The 15,563-nt window shown below is 43.7% G+C and overlaps 1 protein-coding gene across 1 annotated transcript in view; it reads left to right on the top strand.

Moving 5' to 3' along the window:
• The first annotated feature begins 7,449 nt into the window (after positions 1-7,449).
• Positions 7,450-15,563, top strand: part of cyth3b (cytohesin 3b) — a 33,803-nt gene continuing 25,689 nt past the window's right edge. The window contains exon 1 of the mRNA XM_080487955.1: positions 7,450-7,802. Within this exon, the coding sequence (XP_080344081.1) occupies positions 7,784-7,802 (19 nt within the window). The 5' untranslated portion in view covers positions 7,450-7,783. The remainder of the gene's footprint in view (positions 7,803-15,563) is intronic.

A 15,563-nucleotide genomic window follows, 5' to 3' on the forward strand; every position in this document is an offset into this window, starting at 1 on the left:
ATGCATGGGGGGAAAAAAACAAACAAAAAAGAAGACGAAAGAAGTGACTTTAAAGCTCAAATATAACAACACCTAATCTGCCGCTGAAAGAAGAAATGCTGTTGTTGTAAGGCCCAGTCGTGATGAATGACTATCAGCTTCACTCCTGCAGTGATTTATTGCTTTTCATTCATTCAAAGTGTGTCACCAATCTTAGTTCACTCATACTTTCTTTCGCTTCTTCTCACCATCAATTATATATTTAAAAAAAAAAATAATTAAATTAAAATCCCATGACATTCATGTCTGTGTTTACAGAAGGCGTGAGCACACTCCGGAGAAATATTTGGCTTTGACTGTGCCTTTCTTTTTAAGTCAAGACTCGCTGCTTAAAACATGTCCCCAGTAAACTTGCTGTAACCAGCAGCCCCTCTGATGCTACAGTCGTAAAACCATCACTGGTTGCCACGGCAACTGCGTTTCTCCATTTGACTGACAAACCTCCGTGGCTGCCCCCCTTTTCTAGAAAAATAAATAAATAAAAGAGGATTTATTTCTCGGGGATTTGGTACAGGAAATATTTTAATAGGGTTATCATGGAGAGAGACAGAGGGATCTATAGATGAAAGATAAGTCGGGTTATCTTTACTCTGGTTTTTTTTTTCTTTCTCTCTTTTAACCAACCACCATTTGTACCCTTAGAAAAAAAAAGGGGGGGGGGGGGGGTTAGCTGAATGAAGATTACAGAGTTTTAGCCGTTGGCATTCGCAGCAGCTCACATGTTTCATTTGACCGAGTGTGAGCGGGCGATAGTGCAGCAAATACAAATGGCAGGGATTCAATTACAGCTGCAATGCAGGGTTTTAATGCACGACCCACTTCTGCAGGAACTTATTATTCACACGTGTAATTGATTTGTGTTTCAATTCATTTGGATTGCAGTGGGTTTTTTGTTGTTGTTGTTTACCTCTCTGCAGGGTTAATTACAGTTTTGCAGCCTTTGCCTCCAACTTGCTGTCTTTTCCACAAATAAACTTTAGATGTCATCCTGAATGTTAAACTGCTGATAGTGATTTTTTATTTTTTTTTTAGGGGGGGGGGGGGGGTTCCCAAAGCCTGCAACAGTCGAACTTTACAATCCTCCAGCGGTAGAAAGTAAACGCTCCTCTTCTCAGTCAAGATGTGAATATATTTAACCTCATTACCCAGTTGTTTAAGCACTGGAGAGATGCTCATTATCCAGCACAGTGTTGCTGTTTGTTTGTTTGTTTGTTTGTTTGTTTGTTGGTTTGTGTTCCAATCATCAGTTTGGTTCATTTCAGTTCAGGTTCTGTTCTGTGCATGTGAATCATTTGGAGCAGCTCGGGGTCATTTCTTCAAGCGACCGGGAGAATAGAAACACAGAAAATGAAGAAAACCAACCTTCTCATACGTGCAAGGCGACTTCCAGTGTGTCAAATTACAATTAGTTGGTTGCTCAGCAAATGACACGTCCAACTGCATGACTGACATGCATGAGTTCTATTTTATTTTATTTTCTAAATGGCACACATGAACGCGTGTGAGGGCATGGAGAACGGATTACTAATGTTAAATGTAATCAAACATTAATCCACACGATTTTAGTCCTGATGCATTAGTCTATAAACTGTGACTTATGTTAAAAGCCTCTCACCTCCCCCGGTTTTGGGGTGGGGGGGGGGGGGGGGGGGGGGGGGGGGGGGGGGTGTTTCGGTTGGAGAGGGGATTTTAACGTCCTCTTTGTGGGATTCAAATCAACCGAGGTTACAATTTCACTTCAGATGCTGTTGACCCGGGAAGCGAGGCATATGCAAAATGTTAACAAGGATGAGATCAGGTGCTGAGATGAGCTCCAAGTTGACCTGAAAACTGAATCAAAGGAGTGGGGGAGGAGAGAGAGAGAGAGAGAGAGAGAGAGAGAGAGAGAGAGAGAGAGAGAGAGAGAGAGGGGAGCGTGGAGGAAGAGGAGTCGGAGGAAGAGGGATGGAAGCTTATATCATCCGTCGTCACATTGTGAAACTGAAATAGGCCACACAACCATGCTGTAAGCTTTGTTCCTATTTTCGGGAGGCGTTATAATATGCCATTTTTCTGTATTCATGTGTGAACTTTATTTTCTTTTGTCACTGTGGATTCATGTTTCTATACATTGGACTTGCTCGGCTTCATGTTGTTGCGAGCGCAGCGTCATCTTATTTTGGCGACTCTCAAATCTCCCGGAATGACACAGTTTTGTTGCGGCAACAGCGGCGCAAACACACAATATGTTCCCATTTGTTTGTGTCGACTCTCAGAAGCTTATGTTTCATACTGTGGAATTAAAGGGTCAAAGTTGAGCCATCGGCGCTTTTATCTCGTGCTTGTTTGATCCTGCGTGTTGCACCCCCATGTCTTCTGAAGCCTGCATGCTGATGGTGTAATCTCTTCATTGATCATCACTGCAGTGATGTCTATGGGTTTCATTTACTTTCGGTTTTATTCACGTTTAATCAACTAAAGTATTGGTTGCAAGACTGTAAAACGTGAGTATAAACTTGCCGGTGATATACTCAAGATGAATTAGCTCATTGGCCTGTTCCAGCCGCGTACCTGCTGTAGGTCGAGGAGCTTTACGTGCAACTTCTCAGACCTACACTGCTGCCTTTGTACGGAACAAATAAAGGCTCTACTCATATGTGTCTTTGGATTCAGAAAATCAACTCAACTTTGCCCTTCAGTCACATGGTGGCAGGAAAGATCTGGCCACGATACAGAGCTGGAAATTAAACCAAAGGGGAAAACAAAGAGGAAATCCTGTGGAACTGTGCTTCCTTTGACCCCCTGTCACACATATGTCCTCACCCAAAGATTTAACCCCTTCACCCCCACCCCCAAAATAAAAAAATTGACAGGAAAGACATGTGAAGCGTGAACGTATCTCCTGGTTTAGGTCTAGTCCAGCATTTCAAATATGGGCTAGGAACTCCAGAGCATCAGCAAAAAAAAAGAAAGGAAAAAAACACATCCCAATTGTTGTTCCCACAATGACGGCCTAAAATATCCTCAATGAAGCCATTATAAAACAACCAGGGTGAGCCACCGACGTTTGTGTCCATCCATCGTGTTGAGAAAGGACACAGGTTTAGTGAAACCTTTGACCTGTTCGTGGCAGAATTGGAAATGTCACAGTCCAGATGAGTTATCCTCGTGACATGTTTGGGGCCCATAGTGTCAGCAGACCCACTGTTGACAGAGTAGGTATAATTCTCTTGGCCATTTTTTGATCCAATTTACAAGAGAAACACAGAGATTTGAGGAGTCAGACACGCTGATATCCTCTAAAAGAAATTGGGAGTTAACGGTGGGAGATGAAAAGCCCCAAAGTCTGGACTTGAAGCACATCTTTCTAGCTGTGCTAACCACTACCCAACCATTTACACATGATTGAACAGTATTTTGTTCTTTGGTGTTCACATGGGAAGAATAACAATCTGGATCGGAGATTGATGTTTGAGTGGAATGAAGGAGTTGCCCGTGTGACAATGAGCCCCATATCCTCATTAAATTGAGCTGCAATTGCTGACTCATCAAAAAATGGGATACATCCGTTGACTTTGAGACTTAAAGGATACCTAAATGAACAGGGATTCCACTTAATTCCACAATACATTAGGGGACTTTAGCAAAGAATGAAGACAAAAAAAAAAAAAACTGAGGCGGGGCATGCATGGGCGTTTTACTTTATCTGTGTGATCTTGTATGGCGGGGTCAGCGGGGGTTTTGCAGGGAGGAGGTGATTTGCCTCTGGCCATTGGCGTGATGACTGGAGCATATGAAGTGGTTTGGCTGCTCAATCAGGTCACGTGAAGTCGGTCAGGAGTACCGCAGACGTTTCCCATGATGGTTGGCCTAATCTGCCAGACGTGCGTCTCCCCGGGGGCGCGCACGCTCCGCGGTACGAGAGGCAACCCTGCACATGTTCACTTCAAGCCAGGGAGGGTTGTCCGGGTAACTTTGTGGCCTCCGTTGCGGCTTGAGTGAACCGCGATCAGTTCAACACGCCCTAAACGCACCGAAACGGAGTGATATTCTTGACATCAAACTTTTAAAAAAAAATGGCATTTGCGCGTTTGTGTTTTCTCTCATTGCCGGGGATATCTGGGCCACACGGAGTCCTCTCATGACTCATGAACACATCAGCATGACATTTATGTCGACGAGAGCATAGAGACTGCATTTGTGTGTGAGGCGGACGCAGGAATCTAATTGCTTTAAACTCAACTGAGTCTGACTTCATGTGCGGATGCTCTGTGTGACAGGTCCAACAATGACATAAATGCACAGTAAAACTGTGTTTGTCAAGCCGTATTCCCTGAGCTATCGCCAACATTATGCATATGACCTATTTTCCGGTTGTAACACAGAGAGTATTCAAATCAGGGCTCGCTCTGTGTGCTAACTGCTTTGCATCAAGCCACCTCGTGTGTAAAACCTAATAACTGGTGGGGATGTAGTGAGGAACACGCTTCCTGGGCTGAGAGCAGGAGACCAAGACAACCACTCACTCCGAGTTCCCGACAGTAAACAGTCGTTATTTCTCCGTCTTCACAACCAACCCGTCACCAGAAGACGACACTCATTAAAATGTAGAAAACAATGCAGACTTTCCGCTGCTCTTCTCCACACGATGAGCTTTTTCCAAGCAGTGCTTCGCATCTAAGTGGAGAGGAAACAAATACAGTTTTTTTTTCTGCTCTTGTCATTCAGCACCAGGGTGGATTGCACTGGATTGAGGGGGATCACTGGATTGTGTAATCCTCTGGCACTGCTGATGGGAACTTGCAAAAAAAAAAAAAAACCCAGACTCATTTAAACTTTTCAGTCTGTGTCTCGTTTTCGCAATTTTGTATGAAGCTGAAGAAGATTCTGGATTCCTGGTTTTATGCAACACAGTGATCAGTAGAATACACTGTAATGTGTCAGTGAGCTGCAGAGAAATTGCTCGTGTCTCACATTTGCATCTCTGATAATCTGTCAAAGTGAGACTTTTTTGTTTTTTGCATGTGAAATGTAGTTTTAGCTTTAACTTCACAATCTTCCAGGGACGTAAAGCTCCATGAGAACGGATTGGTGTTATGACTGGAGACGGTCGTTTTGTTTAAAAGTGAGACTTGAGACTGAAATATTTGTCCAAAGGTGACACCTATGAATAAACAAATGAATGAATACATTAAAACATCTGTTCATGCTTGACCATTTGAGTCATGCACACAGGAAGCGGGACCCCCTCCTCCTCTGTGGACACAGGAATGCTATAATTGAAACCGCGTGTGTTGCAGAAACAAGCTCGGCAAATATCTTTCTCTGTGTGTGTCTGAGCTCCCATCTCACTGTTTCCTAACCTGATGGATACCCTGCTGATGTGAGAGTCCCATCCAGACGTACCCATCTGGATTGTATTTGGGCTTTCACGCGTTGGACTGAACTCTTTCTATTCGGATGCAACCTGCAGCTGTTTCAGTACCAGTGGATATGTTATTGGCACACATTGGCCTCGACACGTTACTGTAAGAACATTTGATTATCAGCATTGAATCAATATTGTCTGACACTCAAAATTCAACATCCGTTAAAGTGATCCTGGTGTCACTTAAATGTTGTATCCACACGGCCTGATGAACCAGAGATTCCATTTTAAGATGAGATTACATGCAGAGGAAACATCAGACGAAACTGGAGTCACAGCATTATATAACTACAAATACAAGTCAATTCAAAAAGGTTACACTATCATTTAGCCGACAAGTTAATTGTTTTGGTGTTTCTTCACTTAGATAAGTTTAAAGGTTTCAGACAGTTTCAACATTTTAAATGTGCACATATCTGATATAAAATACCACGGCAATGTCGTCTGGATATTATTTCTTTGTTTTCAGTATCTGATCTGGTAAGAATGAAATAAAACAATGAGTTGTCTTCACTGTAAATTCTGCATACAAGTTTTGTGCCATACCTCCATTGCATTTCAATGATAGAACATTTAAAAAAACTTTTTAGCTGCACCTCAAAAGAAACATGCAAGCATACAATGTCCTCTACGGATTAAAAAATAAAATAAAGCTTGAAAATATACTATCATCAGCTTCAAATCAGGTATTCTTAACTTTATCATGATCATGCTTAATGAAGTTATTTTCATCTGTCAGAGTGAACCAATGTTATTTTAAGTGTGAGATAGTCCATCTGTTGAAGCATCCACCTCTGAAGATGAAAAAGAAGTCACCATGAGGAAAGTAATTTATTTCCTTTTGCTGTCAGGGAAATGTGGAGGACCCGCTGTCATGTCCCACTGAGGTCCACTAAGTAAATAAAAGTAAGAAGGCAAATGCTAGTTTCAGCTGTCTGCAGGAAATAGATAATGACCAATGAATACATGGTATGAAATAAAAGACTGGGACAATGTGCAAGATTTGAACAAAAAGAGGCTTTAATGATTTGCAAATGTCACAATTTTATAATGTATTCACAATAGAACAAAGATGGATTATCATAAAATTTTAAACTTGATGACAGCATCACATGGTACTGTTTTGGTTTTGGTATGTACGCTCACAGAAAATTACCTGTGTGTGTGTGTGTGTGTGTGTGTGTGTGTGTGTGTGTGTGTGTGTGTGTGTGTGTGTGTGTGTGTGTGTGTGTGTGTGTGTGTGTGTGTGTGTGTGTGTGTAGTGTCTGGGTACTCTGGTTTCCTTCCACAGTCCAAAACATGCATGTGAGGTTCATTGGCGACTCGGTGTGTGTCTGTGTGTTTGGACTGGCGTACCCGGCCCTTATGCACTGCACAGGATAAAGTGCTATAGAAGAGGATTGATGGATCTTCGTGAGAAAACTCAAAACAGATTGGAGTAGAGTAGAACCACCATTGGAGTAGAACCACAGTTTATAACCACTACACCACTGTGTGCTCCATAATCTCCAATTACTGGCGAGGACTGGCTCCAGAGAACCAAGACAGACACAACTAAGACTAAACATTTTTTTTTTCACATTCATTTTGATGTTTCCTTGCAATTACTTGCTTAGCTTAAACTGAAATAACCACACACACGCGGAGTTAAATTGCCGGCTTGATACGCAGCATAATCCATCCATTATAACCAGCACACACTTTATGGATATATTTGCTCTGGTCTAATCGCACCACAGCCCGGAGTCACGTGAGGGCTGATCACTGACAGGTTTGTATGGAGGAGGCAGGATGGGATTAACGCCTACTGTCGATTCCTCGTGACGATATGACACATACGTCCGGTTTGCTATTTCAAAGTAACAGCTTAGACCCGCTTTCAGCGCATCGGGTTGAGCAGGGCCCTTTTATTTTGAAAGGACACTCGCGGTGTCATGGCCGTGTGCTTGTCGTTGCACACGTGCGTACTTGACGCATGACGCGCTCTCGCTCGCTCTCTCTCCAGACACTAGTGGAGTGGAGGCGCATTTGGAGGGATAACGACAAGGCGCTCGGCCACTGTGGGCGACAGGACGAACCCTCCAAACCGCCTCCGACACAGACACACGCCGCCGCTCAGCCTGACGGGGGCCGGAGGAGCCGAGGCGCTGCTGGGAGCTTGTCAATGGCCACAACATTCCCCGAATACAAGACCCTGCGCGTGAGACTACCTGTGCACCCGATGCGTCCTGGAAATTAGGACGCTGCACGATAAATTGAACGTTTGCTTGCACAGCGGAAGTTTTTTTTTTTTTTTTTTTTTTTTTAGGGGGCGATTTTGATTTATTGGCTGCAGTCATGGACGAGGACAACCAAGGTATGATTCATTCATTCATTGCATAAATACCGTTGATTTGTTTCTGTTTTGGGGACCAGCTGTCAACAAATGCACCTTTGCGCGTGCCTTATAAAGCAATAATAACAGTGATTGTATCGTATATTCATGATAATAGTAGTAGTGGTAAACGAGCACTGACTTTACCTTTTAATTTCATTGGTCTTGACTTGAGTTACTGTCCTACCAAAACACATGCTGCAAAACTGCACCACAAAAAAAAAAGAACTTATCTTCTCCATGAACTGATCCAACCCCTGTGTTATGGTGGCAGCAGTTTGATTGCTCACAGATTGGATGGGTTACAGGTAGGAAGGCTGACCCGGGCTCATGATTAAGACTCACCAAGGTTATCAGACTCCTGTGGATAAACACGGATCAGTGACAGGGCATCTCTGTCATCGTTAGTGATTGTGCCGGTGCTGTTAGTGGTAGATTCCTGTTTATCCTTTCAGCCTTTTGTCAGCCCCGGTGGGCTAGTGTCGCCCTCACCCAACAGGTCCTGTCATGGGCTGCCAAGCAGAACCACAAGAGAAGAACTCGTTTATTGACTCATGACTGAGTTTGTTTTGAGAATGCGTTGGCACAGATATATTGCTGCAACATGAACTCAGTCTGCATCCACCCACACTTCAGCACAGGACTGGGTTTTGAAACTTTTGGTAGGGATTGCACACTTGGCCACAATCTTCACCAAAGATATATGAATGCATGTGTGAACGGGTAAAGACTACTCACCCCTTAATACATTGCAAGATGGTCAAACTAGACAACAACCACAAACAAATTATAGCAGTTCAGCTATTCAACAAAAGAAGAAACAATTCAACTGGCCATCACCATTTGACTGAGGTGTAGTAGTTTGTTTTGATTGTCAGAAGAACTCCCCCACCCCTCTGGCCTTACTCCTGATTTAGATGTTAATAAAACTGTAGAAAACCTAAACATTTTTTTGGTAAAAAAAATCTAACCCTGCAGGCAAGAAACTCTTGTTGTCCCACCTCTGTAAGTCAGTGGTAGGTACTTCATGTCCCACGTGGTTGCAGCTCGCAGGGCTGCCGGATGTGAGTAATTGCCAGCGTGCTGCATGCATGTTACCTGAACATAAAGCTGTCATTGTACTGCGTTCGGTCAGGCTGGCTTCCAGCAGTGGCGCACATCAGCGAGGCCCCACAGACAGGCATATGGTGCTGTGATGCCAAACAGGGATAGCTGACAGTAGCCAGGAGCACATACAGACACGCACTCAACATATATTTCTGGCAGTACGCTGACACATAAGCAAATTAGATTCCTGCTTTTTTTTTTTCCCTCCTGGCCCTTTTTTTTTCTGCGAGGATAAATGGATGGATGGATGGATCATGACCCAGAATGGCAAGATGAGTGCGTATATGATTCATGCCACAGTCTGTCGTCTCATCTGGAATAAAAGGTGTCAGGATGCTGTGGGAAAGTCATGCTGGAGAGCATCTGCATATGTTTGTGTGGCGTGAACAACATCCACAATTTGCTCCGTTTTATTTGAAGAAGTTATCACCTACACACACACACACACACACACACACACACACACACACACTCCCGACACGGGGGCCCACAGCAGAGCTGGGTGCTGCGGGGGCAACCGAACAAAGTGGAGGACGAGCAGGCGTGTTGGTTGGGATTACAAGCAGGAGTCGAGGCGCGATGAAACCGGTGAGGTTCAGGATGTGACTGCTGTCTCTCACCAAGTGACAGAGTTTTACTTGGCCTCGATTGGAGCGAGAGGAAGGGCTGAGAGGTGCCGCGTGTGAAGAAACATTTATAATGGAAAAGTATCTGAGGGAGACGAGTGCGTCAAAAAAAACAAAAAAAAGCATGAGGATGGAAAAGCATGCTTTAGATTGAGACAAAGTCGTAGTAGCATTGACGGTGAGGCGTCTGAAAGGGAACGAGCGAGCGAGACAGAGTGTGTTTGTGTGTGCTGTGAAATGAAGCGCCAGGCCAAAGTTGGAGATTGGCCAGAGAAGTATGGAGTGCCGCCAGTGAAAGATGGCCAGGGAGAGTGGCAGTGGACTAGATATTCTTACTGAATCAATTCTCCAGTGCACTACGGGACTTTCTTTTACGAAAAGTCCTTCAGCTCTGTCGTAATGAACTGATTTTACAGCCCGCTGTCTCCAGCCATTCATCATTGATCACCTATCAAGCCAGGTCATGCTTTTCATGAGGATTCAGGTTTCATTTCTTTTCCACCTCCCGCCTCATGTTTTTTTCATCGGCCTCAGAATTTCTCAGTCTGAAGAAACCTGTGCATAAAGGCCAAATACTTTTTCATCTCAAAGTAGAAATCTTCAAAATTAGTACAAAAGAGAATCTGGAGAATAACTTTAAGATACAATGTTTTTGTAATCAATCCAACCATTTTCTATAGTGCTTTATGTAGACCAGGTTCGTGGGGCTCTGGAACTGATCCCAGCAATACATGGGTGAAGGCAAGGTACAATCGGGACGGGTTAGCCACCCGTCACAGGGCAAACAGAGAGACAGATGATCTCACACACTCGCATTCACACCCATGGGCTATTTAGAGTGACCAATCAGCCTCAAACGCATGTTTTCGGACGGTCGGCGGTAACTAGAGTGCCGGGATATCCTCGCTGTGAGGTATGACCGCTAACCACTACACCATTGTGCAGCCCACAAAACAGCCCTAAATGATTTTTCTCTCTCTAATGGCTTCCTGTCATTCTAATTTAACGCCATTACTTGAAATATGTATGGCTAAAGGGACCGCTGGCTGGTTTACCTCTTTGTTTAAGTCAGAAATGTTTAAACTATTTGACATAAACTTTGGGTTATGCATTCATGTCCTTTGTCGAGGCTGTGTTGTGGAGCTGTGCTTACCAGAGTGGATCTTGTGATCAGCCGCATGTTTGATTTGATGCCTTTTAAGCCGGATGCCCTTCCTTGCTCAGGGACCCCACAGAGGGGTTTGAACCAGCAACATTGTAATCACGAGCTTGCATCAGTCACCTCCAGGCCACCGCTGCCACATTCACTTCCTTTTCATTTCCCGTTTTCGTCTGACCATACATATTTTTGAAATCTAATACAAAAACCATCCGTTTGTATTTTCTTCTAAAATTGAACACAGGGACGGCAAGCACGGCATCACATTGTTGTTGTTGTTGTTGTTGTTGTTATTTGCACCTATTATTGTCACTTTCTGAAACCAAACCATTCTTCTTCAAATATCTATCTCGCTTGAATAGCCACTGCAGTGCTACTTGCTTGTCTGCAGACTTTTGGTATTGTTTCACAGACACCTGCTTGAAACTGTCTCCATTCTGGAAGAAGACGCTTGTTAAGTGCGTATGTCGGGATACATTTCTCCCATTGTGCCTTCTCTCTCCTGTTAGACATCCCTCATCTGTTGTTGTTTTCTCCTCTTACTTTTCCACGGTCCCGCTGATGAACGTAGAGATACAAGGTTCAGAGAGAGTGTCGTAATCCATCTGACACGCAGGATTCCTGTCACACACTCATTCAGTGGCCAGCGACTGCTCACAGTGAAGCCCGTCTGACCAGGCGAAGTGTAGCTTACTGAAACGCGTTCACGTTTTGCATGACCGACTCTTGACAGGCTATCAAATGTACACCTGGAGTCTTCCTCCGCTGAGCCGGAGTCGATGTGTTCAGTCGGAAGGTGGATGAGTGATGCTCGTATGGTATGAATCAGAGCATTTATGCTCAATATTGGCTTCACAGCACGCCTTGTGACAGCTCATGATTCTGGCTATGGACCGCTCTATTTACGTACTGCAAAACCCAGCCGCTTAAAAGTTGGCAGTTCAGTGTGTTTCAGTGTGCGGTCTGCGGGGTTGTGGCACACTGCAGCCCAACTCTGGCAGAGAGAGAGAGAGAGAGAGACGCACACGACGAGCCGAGTTTTGAGATCTCGGAGTCATTCGTCTGCCGGCAGCAGGGCAGCGCCGGCAGCTTCCTGCTATGTTTAGGATTTTTTTTGTTTAGGATCTCTTGGGTAGGTTTGCAGCTGCTGGCCTTTTTCCTCACAGCCGACATGCTGTGGAGCGGGGCGAGAGAGGAACGTCCCAAAGCCTCAATGAAGCACGGGAACAAATTAGAATTTAATAACGCACACCTCTTACCGGAATTCACACTCAATCATAAACGTCCATATTTTAACTTCATATTCTAACCACCTGCACTGTGGATATCTGGAGGGTTGTGACTATACGGATGTTTACCTCCAGCCTGGGGAGGCTCCAGCAGGCAGGCAGCGAAGGTCTGTGAGCTGCCTGTGTGACGGTGAGGAACCCGAGGGCCCTGCAGGATGTCAGGGAGCAGCACTGGGGCGTGCAAAGAAGTTTAGAGTCGAGCTCAAAACATATGGGGCTCAGGCAGAAAGCGGATTTTACCTTTCTTTATTGCGTTATCTCGAAGCCATGACATTTTTTAAAGTGTCGAAGCTTATTGTCAAAGTTTGGAACACTGAATAAACCCGACGGGTTCAATTTGAGAGATCAGTTGAGTAATAATTATTGCAATAATCAAAATGATCGATCATTATTGTCATGAAAAAATAGCCTCATAGTTGCAGCCTTGCCTACCTGGTCAAACAGCTAGTTGACATAACGATGGCTTTACAGGTTAAGAAAACTGGCTGGTTGGTCACCTACTTTAGTATTGACAAAAGAAATGAAGATTTAATTTTTACATTTTTTTTCAACTCGAAAAGTTTATTTCAATGCCTATTTTTTTTTTTTGTGATTAAAAAAAAAAAGGAGTAAAAGCATACATCCTTGCGTAAATGCTATGATCCATCACTTAACATCATAGATAGATTTCATACTTGAATTTTAACAAAGATTAAATAGCCATGTAACCTCTTCTTACACACTACTGTGTCCAATACAGTTTTTTTTCTTAAAAGTAGCAAAATTATGTGTAAAGTATGTAATACCGTGCACTGCCTTTGATCCAATATACTGGCCCAATAAAGACAATTTAACAATTAAGGGCGCTTGCCTGGGAACAAGAGAGAGTTTCCTAAAGGAAAGGAGCAAAATACAGTATTTATCATGAGAAGTGAGACATAGAAGTGTCACTACTTCTCATTCATTTTGAAATTGCATCTATTTCTGTGACCAGCAGAACTAATTATTCATGTGTAATTGTCATCAACTTACCACTGATAGTTGCCAGTAAAACAATTTGCCTGATAAAAGGTTAAGATTTGACTCATGCCACGTATATATGATCAGTTTTGACTCTCAAATATGTAACTTACAAATTTTGTATGTGAGGCGTTGGGGGCTTTGAGTAATTTGCATGTTCTCCTGGTGAGAGTCCTTTGGTTTTCTTTGACGGGAAGTCCCTTGTCTTCACACATGATATGCTGGGATTGGTGACCTAAAGTTGAATATAGTGATATAGTTGTCATGTGCAGGTATTGCTTCTGAGTTAATCGTATTTTGAAAGGGCCTCAGACTGTTTCACACCCACCAGTGTGACTCACCTCTGTTAGAGAGTGTGTGCTGATCTCTGTTTTGACTGCTGTGTGCTCTCGCTGCCTCACGCACATGCGCGCCCCCGCCACACTCCTCACAGCTCAGTAACTGCCCCGAGAAGCCCGTGTGGAGACAAAAAAAAATAAAAAATAGAAGGTCGGGCTTCTGTGTGAGGCTCAGCATTACTGCATGCACTAAAGTGTTTGTGTTTTCATCTCAGACCAAAAGGTCAGTGAGCACAGAGGGCCCTTGTTGAGTTTGGCCCTTCAGAAGATCAGATTGCACATTATATTTACTCATGACATCTCCTCAGTGGGCTAAAGTGGACTCGGCAGACTTAAACGCAGACTGACCCATATGGAATTCAACTTTTTGGATTTACTGATTCATTAAAGGAGCTACTGCATCAATGAGAGTTAAGTTTCAAGCGAACAGGACTCAAGTGTGCAAATCCTCCCGGACCTCCACTCTGCCTTAAGGTTTAAGGCACTTTTATACGAGGTTGCGATTCTATTGGCAGGCCTTGATTTTTGTCTGGAGCAGGAAAGGAAACGCACGGCAGAGGGGTTTTCAAGGAAGTATCCGGTTTCTTCTTCATCTGCCACACATCGCTGTGCAGTAAAAGCCTCCTGCTCAATGCAGTCACAGATTGAAATCTGCCTTTACAGTATTAAGACCATCAAGGGGCTCATAGAGGGGAGATGTGAGGCAAATCCAGGTTTTTTTTTTTCTTTCTTTCTTTCTTCCCCCTCCTCTTTGGAAAGAGAAATCAGAGCGTGCTCAAGGTCCCAGGAGGCTGAAGTCATGTGCTGAAGTGAAATTCAGGCAAAGAACGTCCTGCTCCACTTGGGCCTTTGTGGGAGTTTGGGTTCATGGCTTCCTTTTAAAGTGTGTGTGTGTGTTTGTGTGGGGTTCGGATCTGTAGGAAAGGGAAGAGAAAGCTGGCCAGTGTGAACAGGAAACCGGGAGGGTTGGAACCATTATGTAAGTGCACAAAGATTGTTTGACCTGTGGAAGATGCAGGAAAAAGGTGTATCCCCCTCTGACTGCCAGCAGATCCAGTGCCTCACACACACAACACACAGTCAAGTGGTCCGCAGTTTGCTTTTCTAATGCTGTACGCAGCTGTGACTCTTTTATTTTCTTCATACAAACGTACCAATTCTAGTTTGTTCCGACAGATGAGGAAAATTTGTCAGATGAAACTTCAACCAAAGCTTCATCACTTTTTCTCACTCGGTGCATCTCATCTCTCGAGGTGATTGATCTAATAATGCTTTGCATATATCTGTCGCGCTTTCCTGATTAAAATCCACTTTTCAACCGCCCTTTCGTGCGCACACTGTTGCTTTCTTTACATTTTTTGTTTTAAAGATCGATTTCTAGCTTGATAGTCAGCATCTCGACAAAAGCATACAGCATCCGTCAACACTGCATTTTAGACGTTAAAAATATCTATGATTATCAATTAAACCAGCAGGAACTACAGATTGTATTCAGGTAACTGGATGTGGCTACTTTCTGCTGGTTTGGTTGGAGGTTTGGGCGTAGTCGGAGATAAAAGAAAAGGACAAATTGGCAAAGCAACAAAAAGATTGGCATCAGACATCAAGCGAATCCACTCGCTGCAGACACAGATCACAACTCCAGTTCTTCTGCCCTGCAGGGAGGCGCAGAGAGAGGAAAAAGCAGGAGACTACAGGAGAGATAAATGTTACTGACATGTAATGTATCATGAATAAATGGCGAGTGAGAAAAGAGCAAAACTCAGTTCATTTCAAAAAAACAACTTTCTCAACAGCCTAAACCTATAGCAGCCCATTTAAAGAATGATCTGCGGGGTGACCATTTTAAGAAGAAGAAGAGTACATATGCTTCATAGCTTCTGGCTTTAGTCATGTTGCCATTGACGTATTTTGGTGTAAATCCACAACATCCGGTGTTTTCCACATTATTAATGATCCTACTTTTGCTCTATTAAAAAACTGAAGCAGACGATGAAAACCCTGCCCGTGCAGTCTCCGGTCTCTTACAATCCTCTCGTCTTCCTCTTTGGGACTTGTACTGCCACTCCAATGCCAGCCTAGCTTTTAAGAAGACATTTGTAACACTTCACTGACTTCTCAGAGGGTCAGTGTGTCAGAAAACTACTACAGCTTGGTCTTTAGCACACTCACCTCTTTTTTTTTTTTTTTTTTTTTTTTTTTTTCTCAGCAAAATGTGCAAGTTT

This window comes from Lipophrys pholis (assembly GCF_963383615.2).
Source record: "Lipophrys pholis genome assembly, chromosome: 19".
Taxonomy (NCBI): domain Eukaryota; kingdom Metazoa; phylum Chordata; class Actinopteri; order Blenniiformes; family Blenniidae; genus Lipophrys; species Lipophrys pholis.